General features: G+C 41.9%; 1 protein-coding gene across 1 annotated transcript in view; it reads left to right on the top strand.

The window, feature by feature from the left end:
* The window catches only part of ZNF423 (zinc finger protein 423), a 416,823-nt gene extending 404,109 nt beyond the window's left edge, over positions 1-12,714 (top strand). Inside the window, exon 8 of the mRNA XM_063945343.1 lies at positions 12,062-12,714. Coding sequence (XP_063801413.1) covers positions 12,062-12,091 — 30 coding nt within the window. The 3' untranslated portion in view covers positions 12,092-12,714. The remainder of the gene's footprint in view (positions 1-12,061) is intronic.
* The last annotated feature ends 3,900 nt before the right edge of the window (positions 12,715-16,614 follow it).

Here is a 16,614-nt window from a genome sequence, read left to right as displayed (position 1 = left end):
TCTCAGAACGCATTCCCCTGAGTAAAACACACTGTTACTCCTTTGTTGGGTGCGCTCCTTGTCAGTCATACCTTGTTTTCTGATAGTTTCCAGTTATCTCTGTCGACTCCCTCTTGAGACTTATATATTCACAACACAGTGGTGAGAAACATTTCCCAAGGCGTTACAGATGATTCCAGTCGCATCTCTTAACCGGCTTCAAAACTCTAATTTACGTTTTTCTTTTTGCTTGTTAAAATGTTGTATTTGCTGCACAGGCTTACAAAGGACACAGCCTGTCAGTTCTGTGAATCAGTCAGTGACCTGGTTGGTAGAGGAGCTTTCTGGGAGCTAGACCAGGGGTAGGAAAACTGTTCAGCTCTAATCCCAGCATGCTTTGTCAGGCCTGATATGCCGGAGTATGTCACCTTTATAAACAACATTGCTTATAGCATTCTATGTAAACCAGTAATATATGCTGGGTGTATAAACCTCATAAACGTGTGTATCCATTTGGTTGTCCGGATAAAAGGTTGACACCAAATGGTCGACGTGACAATGGTCAACACAGCATATGGCCGACATGAGGTTTTTTAAATCATTTTTTAAACCTTTCATACTTTACCATCCACGTGGACTACGATTGGAAATAGTAAGCATGACGAGTGACGCAGTGCACTATGGGGGATTCCACATGCTGCAATGTTAATTTTGACACATGAAAATCTCATGTATCCACCATTTCCGTGTAGAAATTTTGACCATGTCGACCATTTGGTGTCCACCTACACTGTCAACCTTTTGACTGTCGACCTATCATATCATATAACTATCCATTTGGCACACTACTGTAGAAAAAAACCCACAAAACATAGTAATTGTGGAGGAGATGTACTGTACTAAGCCTTGGAGAGATATGAAGTACCAGCCAATCGGCTCTAAACTGCCGTGTTACAAGCTGTGTTTGAAAAATGACAGTTAGGAGCTGGTTGGTTGGCATTTTATCTCCGTCCACTTAAGCTGGGTACACACTAGTAGATATATCTGCAGATCAATTGATCTGCAGATATATCTATGCACGGATCGGGCAGTGTGTTGTGCATACACACTGCCCGATCCGTCGGGGACTGACGTCATGAACTGGGCGGGCGTGTACACCAGCCCGCCCAGTTCAGCTGTCAATCACCGCCGGCCGCCGCAGCATGTGTACGGGCGGTCGGCCGACTGCCCCGTACACACACAATGACGCGCCAATATATCGGTAGATATATTGGCCGTCGGCTGTGCTGCGCGGCTGACGCGATACGTCTGTGAACGACGGAGTTCACAGACGTATCGGCCGTACACACTGGCCGACGGTCCCGTGATATATCGGCCGTTCAAGAGAAGTGTGTACGGGCCTTTACTGGGCAAGATTCAAATGTATTTGTGGCTGGCAGCCACTAGATGGCGCCCAACAGAGGTATTGAAATGTAGCTTTGTGCGTGTATGATTGGCTGCCGGTTTCTACATTTCAGCTCGCACCCGCCGGGGTTGGCGAGCTGAAATGTGTGAAAAGTGATCTGTTTGGGCGCTGCCCAAACGCCACTTTTTTCGATTGCGCCTATTAGTTTAGTCGGGTTTAGCTGCTTTATGTGGCTAAACCCGACACTAATGGGCGCGATAAGGGACATCGATTATATATCGCCCCCTGCTATCTCCCGTCACATGAGAAGGTATATCGGGGGCGATAACTATTGAATTCCCCCTTGTATCTCTCCAAGGCCTAGTACATAAGCCCTTTTATTTAAAAAATGACAGACAGGAGCTGATTGGTTATTACTTTATTTCTCTCTACTTTCTCTCTCTCTCCTCCAAGACTTAGTACATCTGCAATGTATATGAAAAAACGAGATGTGGTCAACATCCTGGCGGTCGAAATACCGACGCCGGAATCCCGACCGGCACAATCCCGACATATTCTCCCTCCGTGGGTGTCCACGACACCCATAGAGGGAGAATATAATAGTGTGCCGACAGCGTGGCGAGCGAAGCGAGCCCGCAAGGGGCTGCGTTCCGCTCGCCACCCCTGTCGGGATTGTGTGGTCGGGATTTCAACCACCGGAATCCCGTCCAGCGGGATTACGTACTGATCCCGAAAAAACATAGAGGTTGTGTAAAGAAGCTATCTAGTTAGTTGAAACAAATAAAATAGGTAGTCCTACATAAAAAAAAAAGTCTTACTTCAAAACAATACCATGGAATTCTGTTATTTTGCAGCAGAATGATTAAATCCATGCAGCGTTTAATTCCAGTAATGGCCTCTGACATCCTTTGCATTGGTTTACTGAATTAATTCGGTCTTAACCGTAATTTCCTTGCGTTTCCTTGGAAGTCTGAATGACATCGAAATAATGTTGTTACATTAGCATAATGCTACCAAGACGTATTACTACGGTGTATTGTTAAATATTTAGTAGAAAAATGTTACATTAAAATTGAAAGCACTGACCATAAAGGCTGATGGTCACTGGATGCTTCATCTGTTAGTGCTGGTGTTTTTCATTAAGCGAGTCGTGACAAGTGAAGCATTAGCTTGGGTGGTTTGCTGATCCCTGCCTGGCCTTGGTCTCCAGAAACTCCTCTATCTTTCATTTAGCCTCTAATATCTCTTATTGCAATATGTTGTTTTTTTGTGGAGCACTTTTTTTTTATATACTGTAGCTTTATAAATAAAACATAACTGCATCATGTGTGCTGAAACTACGTGTTTTACAAATCCCTTAACCGTAGAACATAAACACTGCACAAAACAATATTCACTCATGTCAGCCATCTTTTAGGAGTTTACCTCATTCTGGATTATTTCCCTAATTTGTTCTTGAGCAGTATACTTTTATTCTTTCTAGTACAAGGCACTTATATGGACGAATGAGTATGAGATATCGTAAAAATCTAAGTGTGAATGGCTTTAAAATTGACATAAAGCATCATTGTGTGTAAACTACCAAGTAGTTTCTATTACATTACCAGAAATTGCTGTGACTAAATAATTTAGGTTGGGGTTTTGCTTGTGCGGAATACCTGTCACATTCGCTATAGCCATTGGTCACAAAGCAGGATAGCAGTATGTTATCATGACACAAGTCACTAAAGTAGGACAGCTGATGTCTGAGAATATTGTCTTCAGTATACAATGGTGTTGATGTAAATGTTTTAAAGATGAACCATTGCTTTTCATCCTGTACTATAGCTTTGTGCCAAATATTATGGCTTCACACCTCTATGAAAAAACAAGCTGCCATTGGCTAGCTACTATACATATTACTCAAATGTAGTACATGTTAATATTAGAGAACAGACTAATGTGTAAGCCGTTCAACGGATTCTCATGATTGAGTCAAGTTTTAATCTGAACGACTACAGCACATTGCAATTGAGCTGAAGTCTGTGGTAAAATTCAGTGTTGCACATATTAATAATACTCCTGGTCTTGGATTGCCAGGTTTTCATGATTCTGAGTAAAAGAAGACAGACTGGCATATAAAGCTGTGTAATATGGGCCATTACCAGATTGCGGAAGGTCTGGAGAAGTATACAAATCATTGTCTACCTATAGTTTTGAAACTAATGCATTTTCTCATGCTGGTAATTTTTGTTGTTATGGTGTTATTTTACAATTCAAAGTGATACATTAAATGGGAAAATATATGCTAAATGTGTAGTAGTTATTTTATTCCGTAGGAATCCCAGCCCAGACGCATCCAGCTATCGGTGCATGCATCCGCTACGTTTTGTTACTGTTGTGGGGGGGGATAGGGGTCTTCAAAGGATGGTCACAAGAGTTGGCTGTGATATAAGGGTCAGTACAGGTGACCGTTTAGGCATGTCCTTGTATGAGGATAGTGCCACTACCTGGTCACCGACAGAGGGAAACCGGTCACAGACTGGTAAGATGTTAAGGAGTGAATGAGGACAGAGACGCATAATCATTCTGACAGCCTGTTTCACTTTGCATTTAATGCATTTCTGAACACAGCAGGGATTATTTACTGACAGTTCACGCCTGCTTTACCCTTTTTTCCAGTTGAACGTAAAGGAATGTATTCTCTGATCTAGCTTACAACCACCACACATGTGGTGATTATTTAATATTTCCATCACCGTGTGTCACACAAGTTTAAATGTCAAAAAGAATAGACTCCTCATTTTCACACACACAATATGTGCCATCCTCATGCTGGAGAATTACAGAGGTGGATGAATGAGTTTTACTGGGAGTCAAAATAACATTTTCTTTCTTGGCTTTGAAGTGGTAAAATGCACCCAATCAGATACGAATATAGACCCAGAGATGGGCGCAGGTCACATGGCAGCTGTCTTTCGATGTAGCTGCTGTACAAATTTATGCTAATGATGCAGGAAGCTTCCTGACAGCTTCTCTGATACACTGCTGCATTGAGGACGTACAGTAGCATCGGATCATCTGTGTGAGCATCGGTCATCTGAGTAAGCCTTCGGTATGACCGGTGATTTCACACTGAAACAAGGGCGCAACCACTGACCTCGCCCCAAAAACGGGACTGACATCCTCCGTTTTCTGAAAAACTGTCCATAATTGTCCTTTCCTTGTCCCTAAACGACTGCAGATGATTGACACATATCAATAAACATCAAAGATGTACATACACTGTGAAGTTTGCGTACATCCCTGATTTTCTGTAGGTCAGTAGTGCAAACCTGTAGCAAGATACAGCCCAGATAATCGCAACCAATCTATTTGATTTAATTAGTGTGACTGAAACAAATAAAGTAGTTGATTGCTGTGAGTTACAATTATGGAACAGTTTATATTTTCTTACTGCTTTGTGTGTATGTGTTTGTGATATGGCATCATGGTGTCTAATCTACAAAGCTCTGTGCTTGTGCTACAGTCCTAGACTGCATTAATCTAAATTCATGGGGCAACTAATAATTCTAGGTAAATGCTAAAAGCAGGGTAATATAGAAACCCAGGTTGTGTCACTAACCTTTATAAATAGTGAAAATGAGTGGCTTGACCCTGGTAGATTGTGTTAGCCCATAGTAGCCTGTGGGCTACTGTTACACAGTTTTTACAGTAGAAGGATCTACTGGATTCCTCTCTGTTGGGCCACACTGGTGCATGTGTGGCCTGGTGGCCTCTCGTGTGCACTAAACTTGCAGGGTCTGAACCCGGCAGGGTTTTTTGGAAGCACTGTCCCAGTGCCCCAACTTTGGTAAATACAGGAGAAAATATACATTTTCACATTGTAAGTGGAGGCGTAGTTATTACATCAAATCTGCACATTGGGATACATACAGTGGCGGATCCAGGGGGGGGGGGCAATCTGGCCCGTGCTCCCCGTCATTTGTGACTAGTGAAATCGGAGCACAGCATGATTCCGCAGCGCTGTCTCCGATTTCACAAGTACACATCTGTGGCCAGCAAGCGCTTGCCTGCCGAGGAGTTCCTGCAGTGAGGGACTCTCGCGGGATTTCAACTGTTCTCACCTCCGCGACCGCTGGGATTTCTGTGACGTGCAGGAGCCGAGAGTTTAGGCGGCGCCATTTTCACGCTCAGATCCTTCCTCAGAGGCGCCGTTGCAGTGAGTGAGGCTCTGGCTGGCAGCTGGCGGCTCTGCATTGTGTTGCGCCGCCCAGATGCTCCTATCGCTACTGCCCCAGCAGCTGCAGGTTGCGATGTGTTGAGGTACCTGGCTAGACATACTAATTATTATATCACACAATAATATAAATATATATATATATATATATATATATAGATATAATATATACAAAAACACTGAACTGTGTCTAACTGCTGTGCTGCAGGTGGGGTGACAGTATCACCTGCAGCACACAGCAACCAGACACAGTGCTGTGTTTGTATACTATATATATATATATATATATATATATATATATTATACTAAATATATTATTACAGTATAATGTGTGTGTGTGTGTGTATGTATGTGTGTGTATATATATATATATATATATATATATATATATATATATCTTGGTAATATTGCAGCTGCATCCTGGTGCCTTCCAATCCCATAAGGGATAAATAATATGAATTCCAGCAGCAGCACTCAGTGGCGACCTGACGAGAGGGTTGAATTAAAAGATCCTGAAACGTGAAAAATCTATTTACCTTATTTGAAAGTCATCGCTGAGTTCCGCTGCTGGATTTAATATAAATAAATATATATATATATATATATATATATATATACACACACTCAGCATCCCGCAAGTTTGTTGTCCAGGGCCCCCACAAACCTTAATCCGGCCCTGGTGGGAACACACCCCTTTTCTGGAGACCTCGCTTGCTGGAGCCGGGTGTATGTTGCCGTGAGCGTCATGGTGTCATAACGTTGTCACAAATTATCTTCTGTTACTGATGTCTTCTTTGTGCACATTGGGCCTGATTTGTGTTTGTAAAGCTGGGCATACATTATACAATTATCTGTCAGATCATTTGCCAGATCTGGCTGGTTGGAATGAAAATCTGGTAATGGATGAGAGCGAGTGGCAATCGACAGTTTGCTCCCAAACACTGGACAAAACCTGTCGTTCATACAAATTGGTTAAATCATGGATAGGTTGGGCAGATGTAACATGTTCAGAGAGAGTTAGATTGGGGTGGGGTGTGTTCAAACTGAAATCGTATAAAACATAAAGCGGTCTAATATTTGTGTTCTACATGTAAAAGTAGCAAGTATTTACCCTGCACAGAAAAAATATAACCCAACCAAATCTTAATCTCTCTGCACGCTACACCTGCCCCACCTGCAGTGCAACATGGCTTTGCCAAGTTGCTTGATAATTTGTTATACTTACAAACATGAATTAGGCCCATTGTCATATAATGGGAGACGATGAACTCGTTGCATGGTGCAGGTACGCCGTATGCCTATTCAATAAACCTGGAATGAAAGAACAGCTAGATGCATACCTGCTTTATGGCAAACATTGCTTATTATTTGGAATAAGGAGTATTAAGTGAACAGGACCAGAATATGTTTATTGAGCTCTGATTATGGCGCACTCTCGAGTACATTTACAGTTTGTCAGAAGTGCAAACTAGTGAACATATGAAGCTTTAAAAATGGCCATCTGTTAGTCTTAGGCTCTTGGATGACTGTCAAACTGCTCTAAAAATAAGCACGTCTATCTGCAAGGGGCAGCAAACATGGTTTTCATTCACCCATTGCAATGGATTGCAGATATAAATACACTGTATCCTTTCTGTGACAGTTTTCTAGTTTGATTATATAACATTTTGGGCCTGGAGATTGTATCACATCAAATAATTTTTTTTTATTTTTTTTATTGTGATTTCCCCCCTCCCAAACACACATTGTTTTGCTTTCTTTTTATAGACTAATAAATATGTTTTCAGTGGAGGTTCTATTTCGTATGATGGCAAATCTCAAACGGAGTACAAACTCCTTGTTTGTACATTTGTATTTTAGGAATATTAGCTGATTATAGGCCGAGGTAGGCCACCAGTGCCTCACGGGCAATTGTCCATTTAGGTCATGTAGTTCTGCAATCACTAGTGAGCCACGTGGTGCTTGATGCTGTTCTAAAGTTTCCTCTTTTGCTTGTGCCCATGGAATAAGAAAAAAGCCTTTTTGCTGATGATTACAGTAATTGCAATATAATCAAAGACTGGAACATTAAAGAAATGCATTACTGTAGCCTGTCCTGTTCATCTCCACCCTCATTGCATTGAAGACCATCCTTAATGGAGTCATATCCAGCAGAGGATCTGGTCAGTAACCCGCCGGTCGGGATCCCAACAGTCGAAATATCTACGCTGGAATGCCGACACCAGCATCCTGAATAGGTCATAAGCCCAACGCTGGGATCCTGAATGGCCATCTGCCAGCCCTCTAGCACAGGGATGGGTAACCTTTGGCCCTCCAGCTGTTGTTGAATTACACATCCCAGCATGCCCTGCTACAATTTTGCTATTCAGCCATGCTAAAACTGTTGCAGGGCATGCTTGGATGTGTAGTTCGACAACAGCTGGAGGGCCTAAGGTTCCCCATCCCTGCTCTAGCAGAAAGTTCCTTTTCTTACACCTTTAATCTGATTTATACAGCTCCTGGCAATTTCCACACAATCCAGTATATTGGTCTGTTTGCACATTGTGTCGTGTCCATCGTTTTGCATAGAACGTAGTGATGTTAATGGTGTGCCATAAGTCCTATAAGTAGTAATGTGTTTATAGACCTGATCTGGTGCAATGTCTATTGTGAGGCTGATATATTAATAATGTAATGCCAGACGTGCTTATCTGAGCATGCCTAGGTTCTGTATTGTTCCAGAGAGTAGAGTTCCCATTGAGCTCTTCATTATCAGATTTAGAGCCGCATACTATTCCGTTATTGAACTGCCTGTTGCAATCAATGCAGCAGCCACACAGCTTTCAGTGCTGTCCTCTGCCTGCAGACTGCGTCCCCTCATCTAGTGATGATTGCGCATTATCTTTTAAATGACACCAGATAAATGAGTATGGATTTGTCTTGCACGAAATGGTCTTTGCTAAAACTACAGTGTACACATTTACCTGCATTCTTGACTTATTTCTCAATAGAAACCCAAATAGGACAATTTGAAGAAACGTTGCAATCGATTTATTGCTAAACATTGAATCTTCTATAGTGTTCAGTTATTCTGCATTTATATTCACACGGAAAGTGTACCAACATATTGCTGCCTTATGTATTTTCTTCTAGCCGGCACAGTGCTGCCGTTACATTAAATGGGTGAAAAATGACATAGAAATTAAAAGTTTTAACTTCACCAACAGCAAATCTGTGGCAGGGCATGCTGGGATGTATAGTTTCCCAGCAACAGGTGTGCCGCACTTTGCTTATTTCTGCTGTATACAAAGCCTGCATTACTACATGCTCAATCCGTTTTACTAAACTGATTCCTAACCTAGCCGGAGTGGCTGCTGTTCTTCTCAGGGGATGCAGTCAGTATCCCAGCTGTCAGAATACCGACACCGGCATCCCGAAACTATTTAGAACGCCGACACCAGCATCCCGAATAGGTACACTCCACTCCCGGTGCCGGAATCCTGACAGCCGAGATCCACCGTGCCAAAGAAATAAGCCATGGGCGGGGGGGGGGGGGGGGGGGATGTTCGGGGGTGTTAGGTTTAGTCTTTTCCTACTGAACCCCTTCTCAGGGCTCATTTGTTCTGTAACCTTGGGGGAGATGTTTCAAACTTTCTAAAGTGGACAAGTAGAGGAGTTACTATTAGCAACCACTAAGCTGGTAGCTATCCCTTACATACTACGTTCCATAAATTGATAGAATTTGGTTGCTCTGGGCAACACCTTACTTTGTCCTCTTTAGAAGCCTTCATGCATCCCCCCCCCCAAAAAAAAAAAAAAAAAAAAAACCTGCAAATTAATTCAGTGTCCTACTGTAAAATGATGGTGGAGGGGTGAGCTGAAGGGACTCTTATGCCAAAAAGCACTTGGTTTTTAGATGGTGTTGTGAGAACTGCAGGAGACGCATGAGTAATGGTTGCGAGAATCTAAGTTAAGTTTGCTTAGTACTGTAGTGCAGCTTTAAAATAGGCCGCACACATATACACGTAAAGATGGGAGCATCCTTATAGGAAAACGTTGTGTAGTGTTCACTCTGGGTGCAGGGTGCTGATTAGTAATTAGCCGTGGTGTAGCGATACATCACATTAAGCTTTTGCCCTTCAAAATGTAAATATGCCCCATTCACTAATCAGCAATCTGCACCTAGAGTGAACGGTATCCGTTCACATGGTCGACCATGTTATGGTCGACAGTCATTAGGTCGACCACTATTGGTCGACATTGACATGGTCGACATGGACACATGGTCGACACGTGAAAATGGTCGACGCATGAAAGGTCGACACATGAAAAGGTCGACATGAGTTTTTTAACTTTTTTTTCTTTTGGGGAACTTTTCCATACTTTACGATCCACATGGACTACGATTGGAACGGTAAAGTGTGCCGAGCGAAGCGGTAGCGGAGCGAAGGCACCATGCCCGAAGCATGGCGAGCGAAGCGGTGCACTAATTGGGGTTCCCAGTCACTTTACGCAAAAAACAACACCAAAAAAAGTTAAAAAACTCATGTCGACCTTTTCATATGTCGACCTTTCATGTGTCGACCATTTTCATGTGTGGTATATTTCAATAGTGGTCGACCTAATGACTGTCGACCATAACATGGTCGACCATTCATACCGGAACCGAGTGAACATTAGTTGTATTTTGTTTTTCTATCTGGCTCTATACATCTCTTTACAGTGGGAACCTATAGAAAGTTTGACTCAAAACTTGTGCACTTGAGCTCGCCACCTTGTGGCCATGTAAGAAGCTTATATTTTGTTTAAATGGGGTCACTACTCCCCAGGGGATGGAACCCTCTCAATGGAAGGTTCATTAGTTAACCATTTCCTAAAGACAGTTTCCATTATGCACATGTCATTAGGATGATGGAGTGTCATTTATCATCTTCTGTGAAGATCATAAACCTAATGTATGCATGTGCAAAAATAGAAAATGCTTAGTGCTAGAGCTGCATGGGAAAGGATCAGAGACAGAAGCTCTTGCATCACCAAGACAGAATAATACAGACATTTCTAGCAAGTAAATACAATGGGTTGTCACAAAATTCAGACATTTTACTTCAGCTAAAGTAAATAAGTAACTGAAACAGTATTTCCAGTGGCAATGAGGTAATGTGCAAAAACAACCCATCTTATGGTTCCTATCACTTTCTGAGCTGTTCTAGAAAATAGCCACAGTCTGATTGGTTGTGACGAGTTACACCATATTTGGGCACTCTATTATTAGGTGCAAAAGTAGTGCTTGTGTTATGTGGAAATAAACAATTAATGGGTGGTATACAATTCTTTCCGCCCGCTTCTATACCCGTTCTGATTCTGCTTATGGGCATGGTATCATCATTTCAGCTCGCTATACCCTGGGTTGCGAGGCGCCCTAACCCTTAATGCAGCTAAACCTGTTTAGTAATGGGCGTGATATGCGTGATGCATAACAGGGATCACTTTAGAAAGGAGATTGGGCGTGATCTAGCCTTAACCGTTCATATAGTGTTTCCCCCTAGGCATACCGCCGCACCCCCTTTTCTGCTATCATCAGAGGAACACAGGCTATCATACAGTATACAGATTTTAGGTTTTTTTTGTTTTTAGTAAATACCCCTCAGTATGTTGTTTGAGTAAATTTAATGTTTTGACTCATCAGTGCTTCAAGAGGAATGATTTATTGTAACTTAATTGTATACTAAACTTTTACAGTAGCTCTGTTAATTACTGCTTTACCTGGTGCCTAACAGCAGTTAAGTTTGGTGCTGGGTATTTCTAGGAAAGCGTCTGTGCATGTGTTTTGCTAAGTCTCTGTCCTGCATGTCTGGTGTCTGTCCTGGCACTGAAAAGGTTATCACCAAAATGAACATGTGTTGCTGTAGAGCTTGGAATTCAGCTGGATCTGCTCAGGCATTTCCAGGGTTGTAAACACACATCTCTGCCAATTTATTTTCTCTTGGCAAAGGAACTCTCTTTCCAGTTGTTGTATGGAACAAAGGATACAATACGGTAAACGGCCTGAAGGTGATGGAGAGATTTTTTTTTTATTTTTTTTTTATCATTGCGGCCAGAAAGAGGGAGAGAAAAAAAAATCCCCCAGGGTAGACTTTCTTCCCTTCCCGTTGCTACTTTATTCCTCCTCCTCCTCCCTGCGTGGATTGAAAATCTGGTGGCAGCACTAGGCTGCTACGAGGGGGGAAAAATGTGATCTGTGTTCATGTCAGCATCAGTACAAAGCATTCTGTGTCATATTGGCAGCCGTTCCTTATGAGCTTTTCTTTTCCTTCGTTTTGTCCTTTTTTTTTTTTCTTTGTTAATTTCTTCTTTTTTCTTATTTTTTTGCAGCAAATGAGAGGCTTTTATGTGGCGTTCTTCGTAAATGGTACTGAGTAGGAGGGTATGGGTTCTATTATTGCGCCCCTCATGCATTTCTCCTTTCTTCGTCTTTTTAGAACCACACGTTGAGCCAGCACGCACAGTGAGCCGGTGGCACTACAGGACTTCTCTCTGCAGAAGACTTGACGGAGGCACAGTGGGGAAAACCATTTGAACATTACATCCAATCAAAGTGTCATTTGCAACCCAGATGTAAAACTCTAATGATTTGGCCATGAGGCGCTGCTATTATAAGCAGCTGGAAATGAATATTAATGGGAGAGATTAAAAGTATTTCATGCTCAGTATTTTTATTGTTCTGCTTCTTACTAGTGTTCTGTAGAGCTTCTGCTTCCGACTGAATTTATAGTGTTAGAATAATCAGTTCCAATGACATTGTCTTTGGTTGCATATTGTATTATATTGATAGTTCAATGCTTGAAGTGTTATTTTTTATTTTCCTCACCATTTAATTGCTAATTTTTAGTTGTGTGTTTTTATGTGATGTGATGGATTGGCGGCGGTCTACTCCATTTTTATTTTATTTTTTACTTAAAGAAAAAAAAACGAATGCTTTGATTGGATTTGTCAGTTCACGGAGGACAGTCTAATGAATATAATCAGCAACTGGATGGTCTGCTTTATAAATGTGACTTTATCTGATTTGCAATAACTAAAGAACAGTTGAATAAAGGGAAATAAGTTTAAAACAAAGTCTTGACTTTTAAAACCTTTGGTGTGTGTTTGTTCCTGGCAGGACACGGACCGTTTCACATGATATTTTGCTCACGAGCAAATGTTTTCAAAGCTGCAATTAAAGGGATTATAATGCCATCTAGAAAATAAAATGAGGTCAATAGCGCAATTACTGTATATTTTAAATGCAAGGAAAACATATTGTTAATTTTTTTAAGTGATTTGTATGTGATCTTTTGCAGAAATTTCTAGATTGGTCATATACAGTATGACATCCAGACTATAAGAAGAGACGGTGAAGCACTTGATGTTTGCAAAACTGGACTAGGGGGCAGATGTATTAAGCGTGGAGAAGTGATAAGTGAAGGTGATAACTCACCAGCCAATCATTACGGGTTTGAAAAATGACAGGAGCTAATTGGCTGGTGCGTTATCACCTTCCACTTATCACTTCTTTATCACTTCTACAGGCTTAATACATCTGCCCCCCCTGTTTGCTGTATGCAAGAAGGCTAATGAAGCACGTCAGCCGAGAAGCATTCGGGATCCGGTCTCTAGGTCGACCACTATTGGTCGACAGTAACTAGGTCGACAGGGTCTCTAGATCTACATGTTCTAAGTCGATAGGTCAAAAGGCCGACATGAGTTTTTCACAATTTTTTTTTTTTTTTAACCTTTTCATACTTAACGATCCACGTGGACTACAATTGGGAACGGTAACCTGTGCTGAGCGCAGCGAGGCACCTTGCCTGAAGCATGGCGAGTGGACACGGTGCACTAATTGGGGTTCCCGGTCACTCTACGAAGAAAACACAAAAAAAAACCATTAAAAACTCATGTCGACATTTTCACCTTTCGATCTAGTTACTGTCGACCAATAGTGGTCGACCTAGACACTGTCTACCTTCCTTACCACACCCATTGCATTCTGTCGCTTACAGACAACCCCCAAATGCAAACAGCTAATGTTGGTCTGTGTGTAGTCATATGCCAGCCACAAGAACATCAAGCGCCTATGTCCAGTTTGGAGGTCCACGCGTATGATTAAACTGCTCTGTTTGTGTTACATAAATATCAGCCCTACAGCCAATCATATGTTGAACCTTTTGAATGGTTCTCTATAGAACATGGTCTTAGGGGGGAATAGGGTAGGTTTAGAAAAGCCAGGTTTATACAGCGCACACATTAATTTCCAGCTTCTGGTACATTGCAGGAAGTCTATGTTTGGGCTGCACTAGCCTACCGACAGCGGCTATCTAGCAGAGTGCTCAAGAGACGCAATATATTGCATACATTTACATTACATAGGGGGGGATTTATGATACACAAAAATGGCAAGCGGCTCAAAACAATGTATTAGTCCATTACTGGTGCTTACAAGGGAGGGGCTAATCTAGACAAGATAAAACCCAGAATTCCCCCAGCACACTATAATGGACCAGTAAATAATAATGATAATTTCACATACATTGTTATACTTCTAAATTAAGAGCTAACTCCTCACCTGGAGGCACCACAAGAACCTCCAAATGGCACTATAAGAATCAGCATGCCCTCAAAATATTGATCCCATACTGTACATGCCTCTCAGAACAGTGGTACACAAAAATTGCAAGATGCTAAGATCAATTAATTAGTCAATTATAGGGGCAGATGTATCAAAGCTTGTAGAGATAAAGTAACAACCAATCACTGGGTTCCTTTCATTTTTTTCAAACACAGCCTGTAACATGACAGAAGCTGATTGGTTGGTACTTTATCTCTCTCCAAGCTTTGACACATATTCCTGTAATCTAATTTTATAGCTTCAGAATTTAAACACTGCCTACATAGATTATATTTAAATCTGACAAATAATGTCATATTACTGGATCACCTTCCATTGGTCCCTAAGAGCCGCAGAGACCTCTCCTTTCTTCTTCTTCCTGTAGCTGATGATGAGGTCCTGCAGCACACCTCTGACTTCTCTTCCTGGGGAGTTAGTACAAGGCTGCTCCTAGTATTCAATATTATGTGCTTGCAACCTGTCCACATTGCATGCTTTATCCTCTGCACAGGGAATCTGGCATTGTATATGCATTGCTGTTCTCTCAAGGTTCTGCTGAGTTTATTCTGCTGTATGATGGAAACTATTGGATTCAAATGTCATTCTGTAACTCAATCATCATTTCTATCCATTTCTCAACTCCTTATTAGGTTTACATGTCTATATATATATATATATATATATATATATTCTAGGCTTGCACGTAAGTTGATACATGGTGTAACAAGGAATCACCAGCCGGTTGAGATAAATATCTTGAGCATGAGGCAACATCAACCGAGACAGTAAAGGTGGGTACACACTGGCCGATATATCGGCCATTCTATTGAACAGCCGATATATTGCGGGTCTGTCGGCCAGTGTGTACGGGCGATATGTCTGTGAACTCTGTCGTTCACAGACATATCGCGTCGGCCCTGCAGCACAGCCGACGGCCAATATATCTACCGATATATTGGCACATCGCTGTGTGTGTGTCCGCCCGTACACATGCTGCGGCAGCCGGCGGAGATTGACAGCTGAGCCCAGTTCATGACATCAGTCCCCGACGGATCGGGCAGTGTGTATGCTCAACACACTGCCCGATCTGTCCATAGATATATCTGCCGATCAATTGATCGGCAGATATATCTATCAGTGTGTACCCACCTTAAGAGTCCCACAACTATGATACATGTATACAATTTATCAAAGTGTATAAATATACCAGTCGTCATGTACCATACCCATATGGGAGAACAATAAGCGTGATAGAGCCTGCCAGACACCACTTCAAATATATACATAGTTGTCTATGCCAACACTATGCAGAGGTAACAGTTGTTGGTACATCATTCACCTAAATTATTACTTCATCAGTGTTTGTCAGGGCGTGTCATTTATAAATCAAACTAAAACTGGAAAATGAAATTTTAAGTATGATATATTTTCTGTTAATAAACTCAGTGAATGGTCTTGCTGAGGTTTGTAGTTCAACAACTGCAGATTCACATGTTAGGTTTTCATTTATCGACAAGTGTATGTTCAGTGGAACAACTTAACATTAATACCACACTGCTTGTAGTGCACCCTTCTGGATCTTGCCCACTTTCCCATTGAAACGCGTTATCCTGGCTCCCACTGTACAATGCTGCAAATCACAGTGTTGTACAGCATGGAGGTTTATACAGCAATGGCACGATTCACACTGCCATGCTCTCGCACCTTCCACTTAGAAGTTGCCCTCTGAGAATCTACCAGAAGAGAACATCAGACGAAATACATCAGTACTGTATGCATAATACTGAGATACAGTCGAGTGACATTATTATGACCACCAGCTAAGAGCCAGAGGAACCACCGTGTGCAGCACGAACAGCAGCTAGATGGGCTGGGAGTGACTCAATAAGGTGCTGGTAGCTTGGCACAGGTATCTGGAGCCATTCTGACTGCAGTGTATCCCACAGCTGCTGGAGTGTGCATGGCAGTGTAGCAGACATTCACCTCTAACATATTGGTTATTTACAATAGTGCCATTTGACAAGTTATGGCGCACCTTCACCACAGCAGCACGCAAACAGTTCACAAACTGCGCTGTTTCAGAAATACTGCCACCCTTGGCCCAAAAGCCAATAATCATCCCTTTTTGCAACTCTGATACATCGCCCCTTTTACCCATGACAGCAACAAGTGATATGTGTGCAGATGGCCTATGGTACACTTTATATAACCCCCAAACCAGTGCAAGACACGTGATGTAATTCATGGGCTACGCACTGCTCTATTCACAGTGAAGGTAGCCATTTTGTAGACACGAACCATTGTTCAGAATGTGTAGTAATGGATAACCAGCGCTGGCTGTATAAATTTATAAAAATTATTAAAAAATTATATTGGAAAACGGCTTGT

Source organism: Pseudophryne corroboree, chromosome 11 (genome assembly GCF_028390025.1).
Source record: "Pseudophryne corroboree isolate aPseCor3 chromosome 11, aPseCor3.hap2, whole genome shotgun sequence".
Lineage (NCBI taxonomy): Eukaryota > Metazoa > Chordata > Amphibia > Anura > Myobatrachidae > Pseudophryne > Pseudophryne corroboree.
Note: the sequence above shows the minus strand (reverse complement) of the source record. Positions and strands in the feature narration are given on the sequence as shown.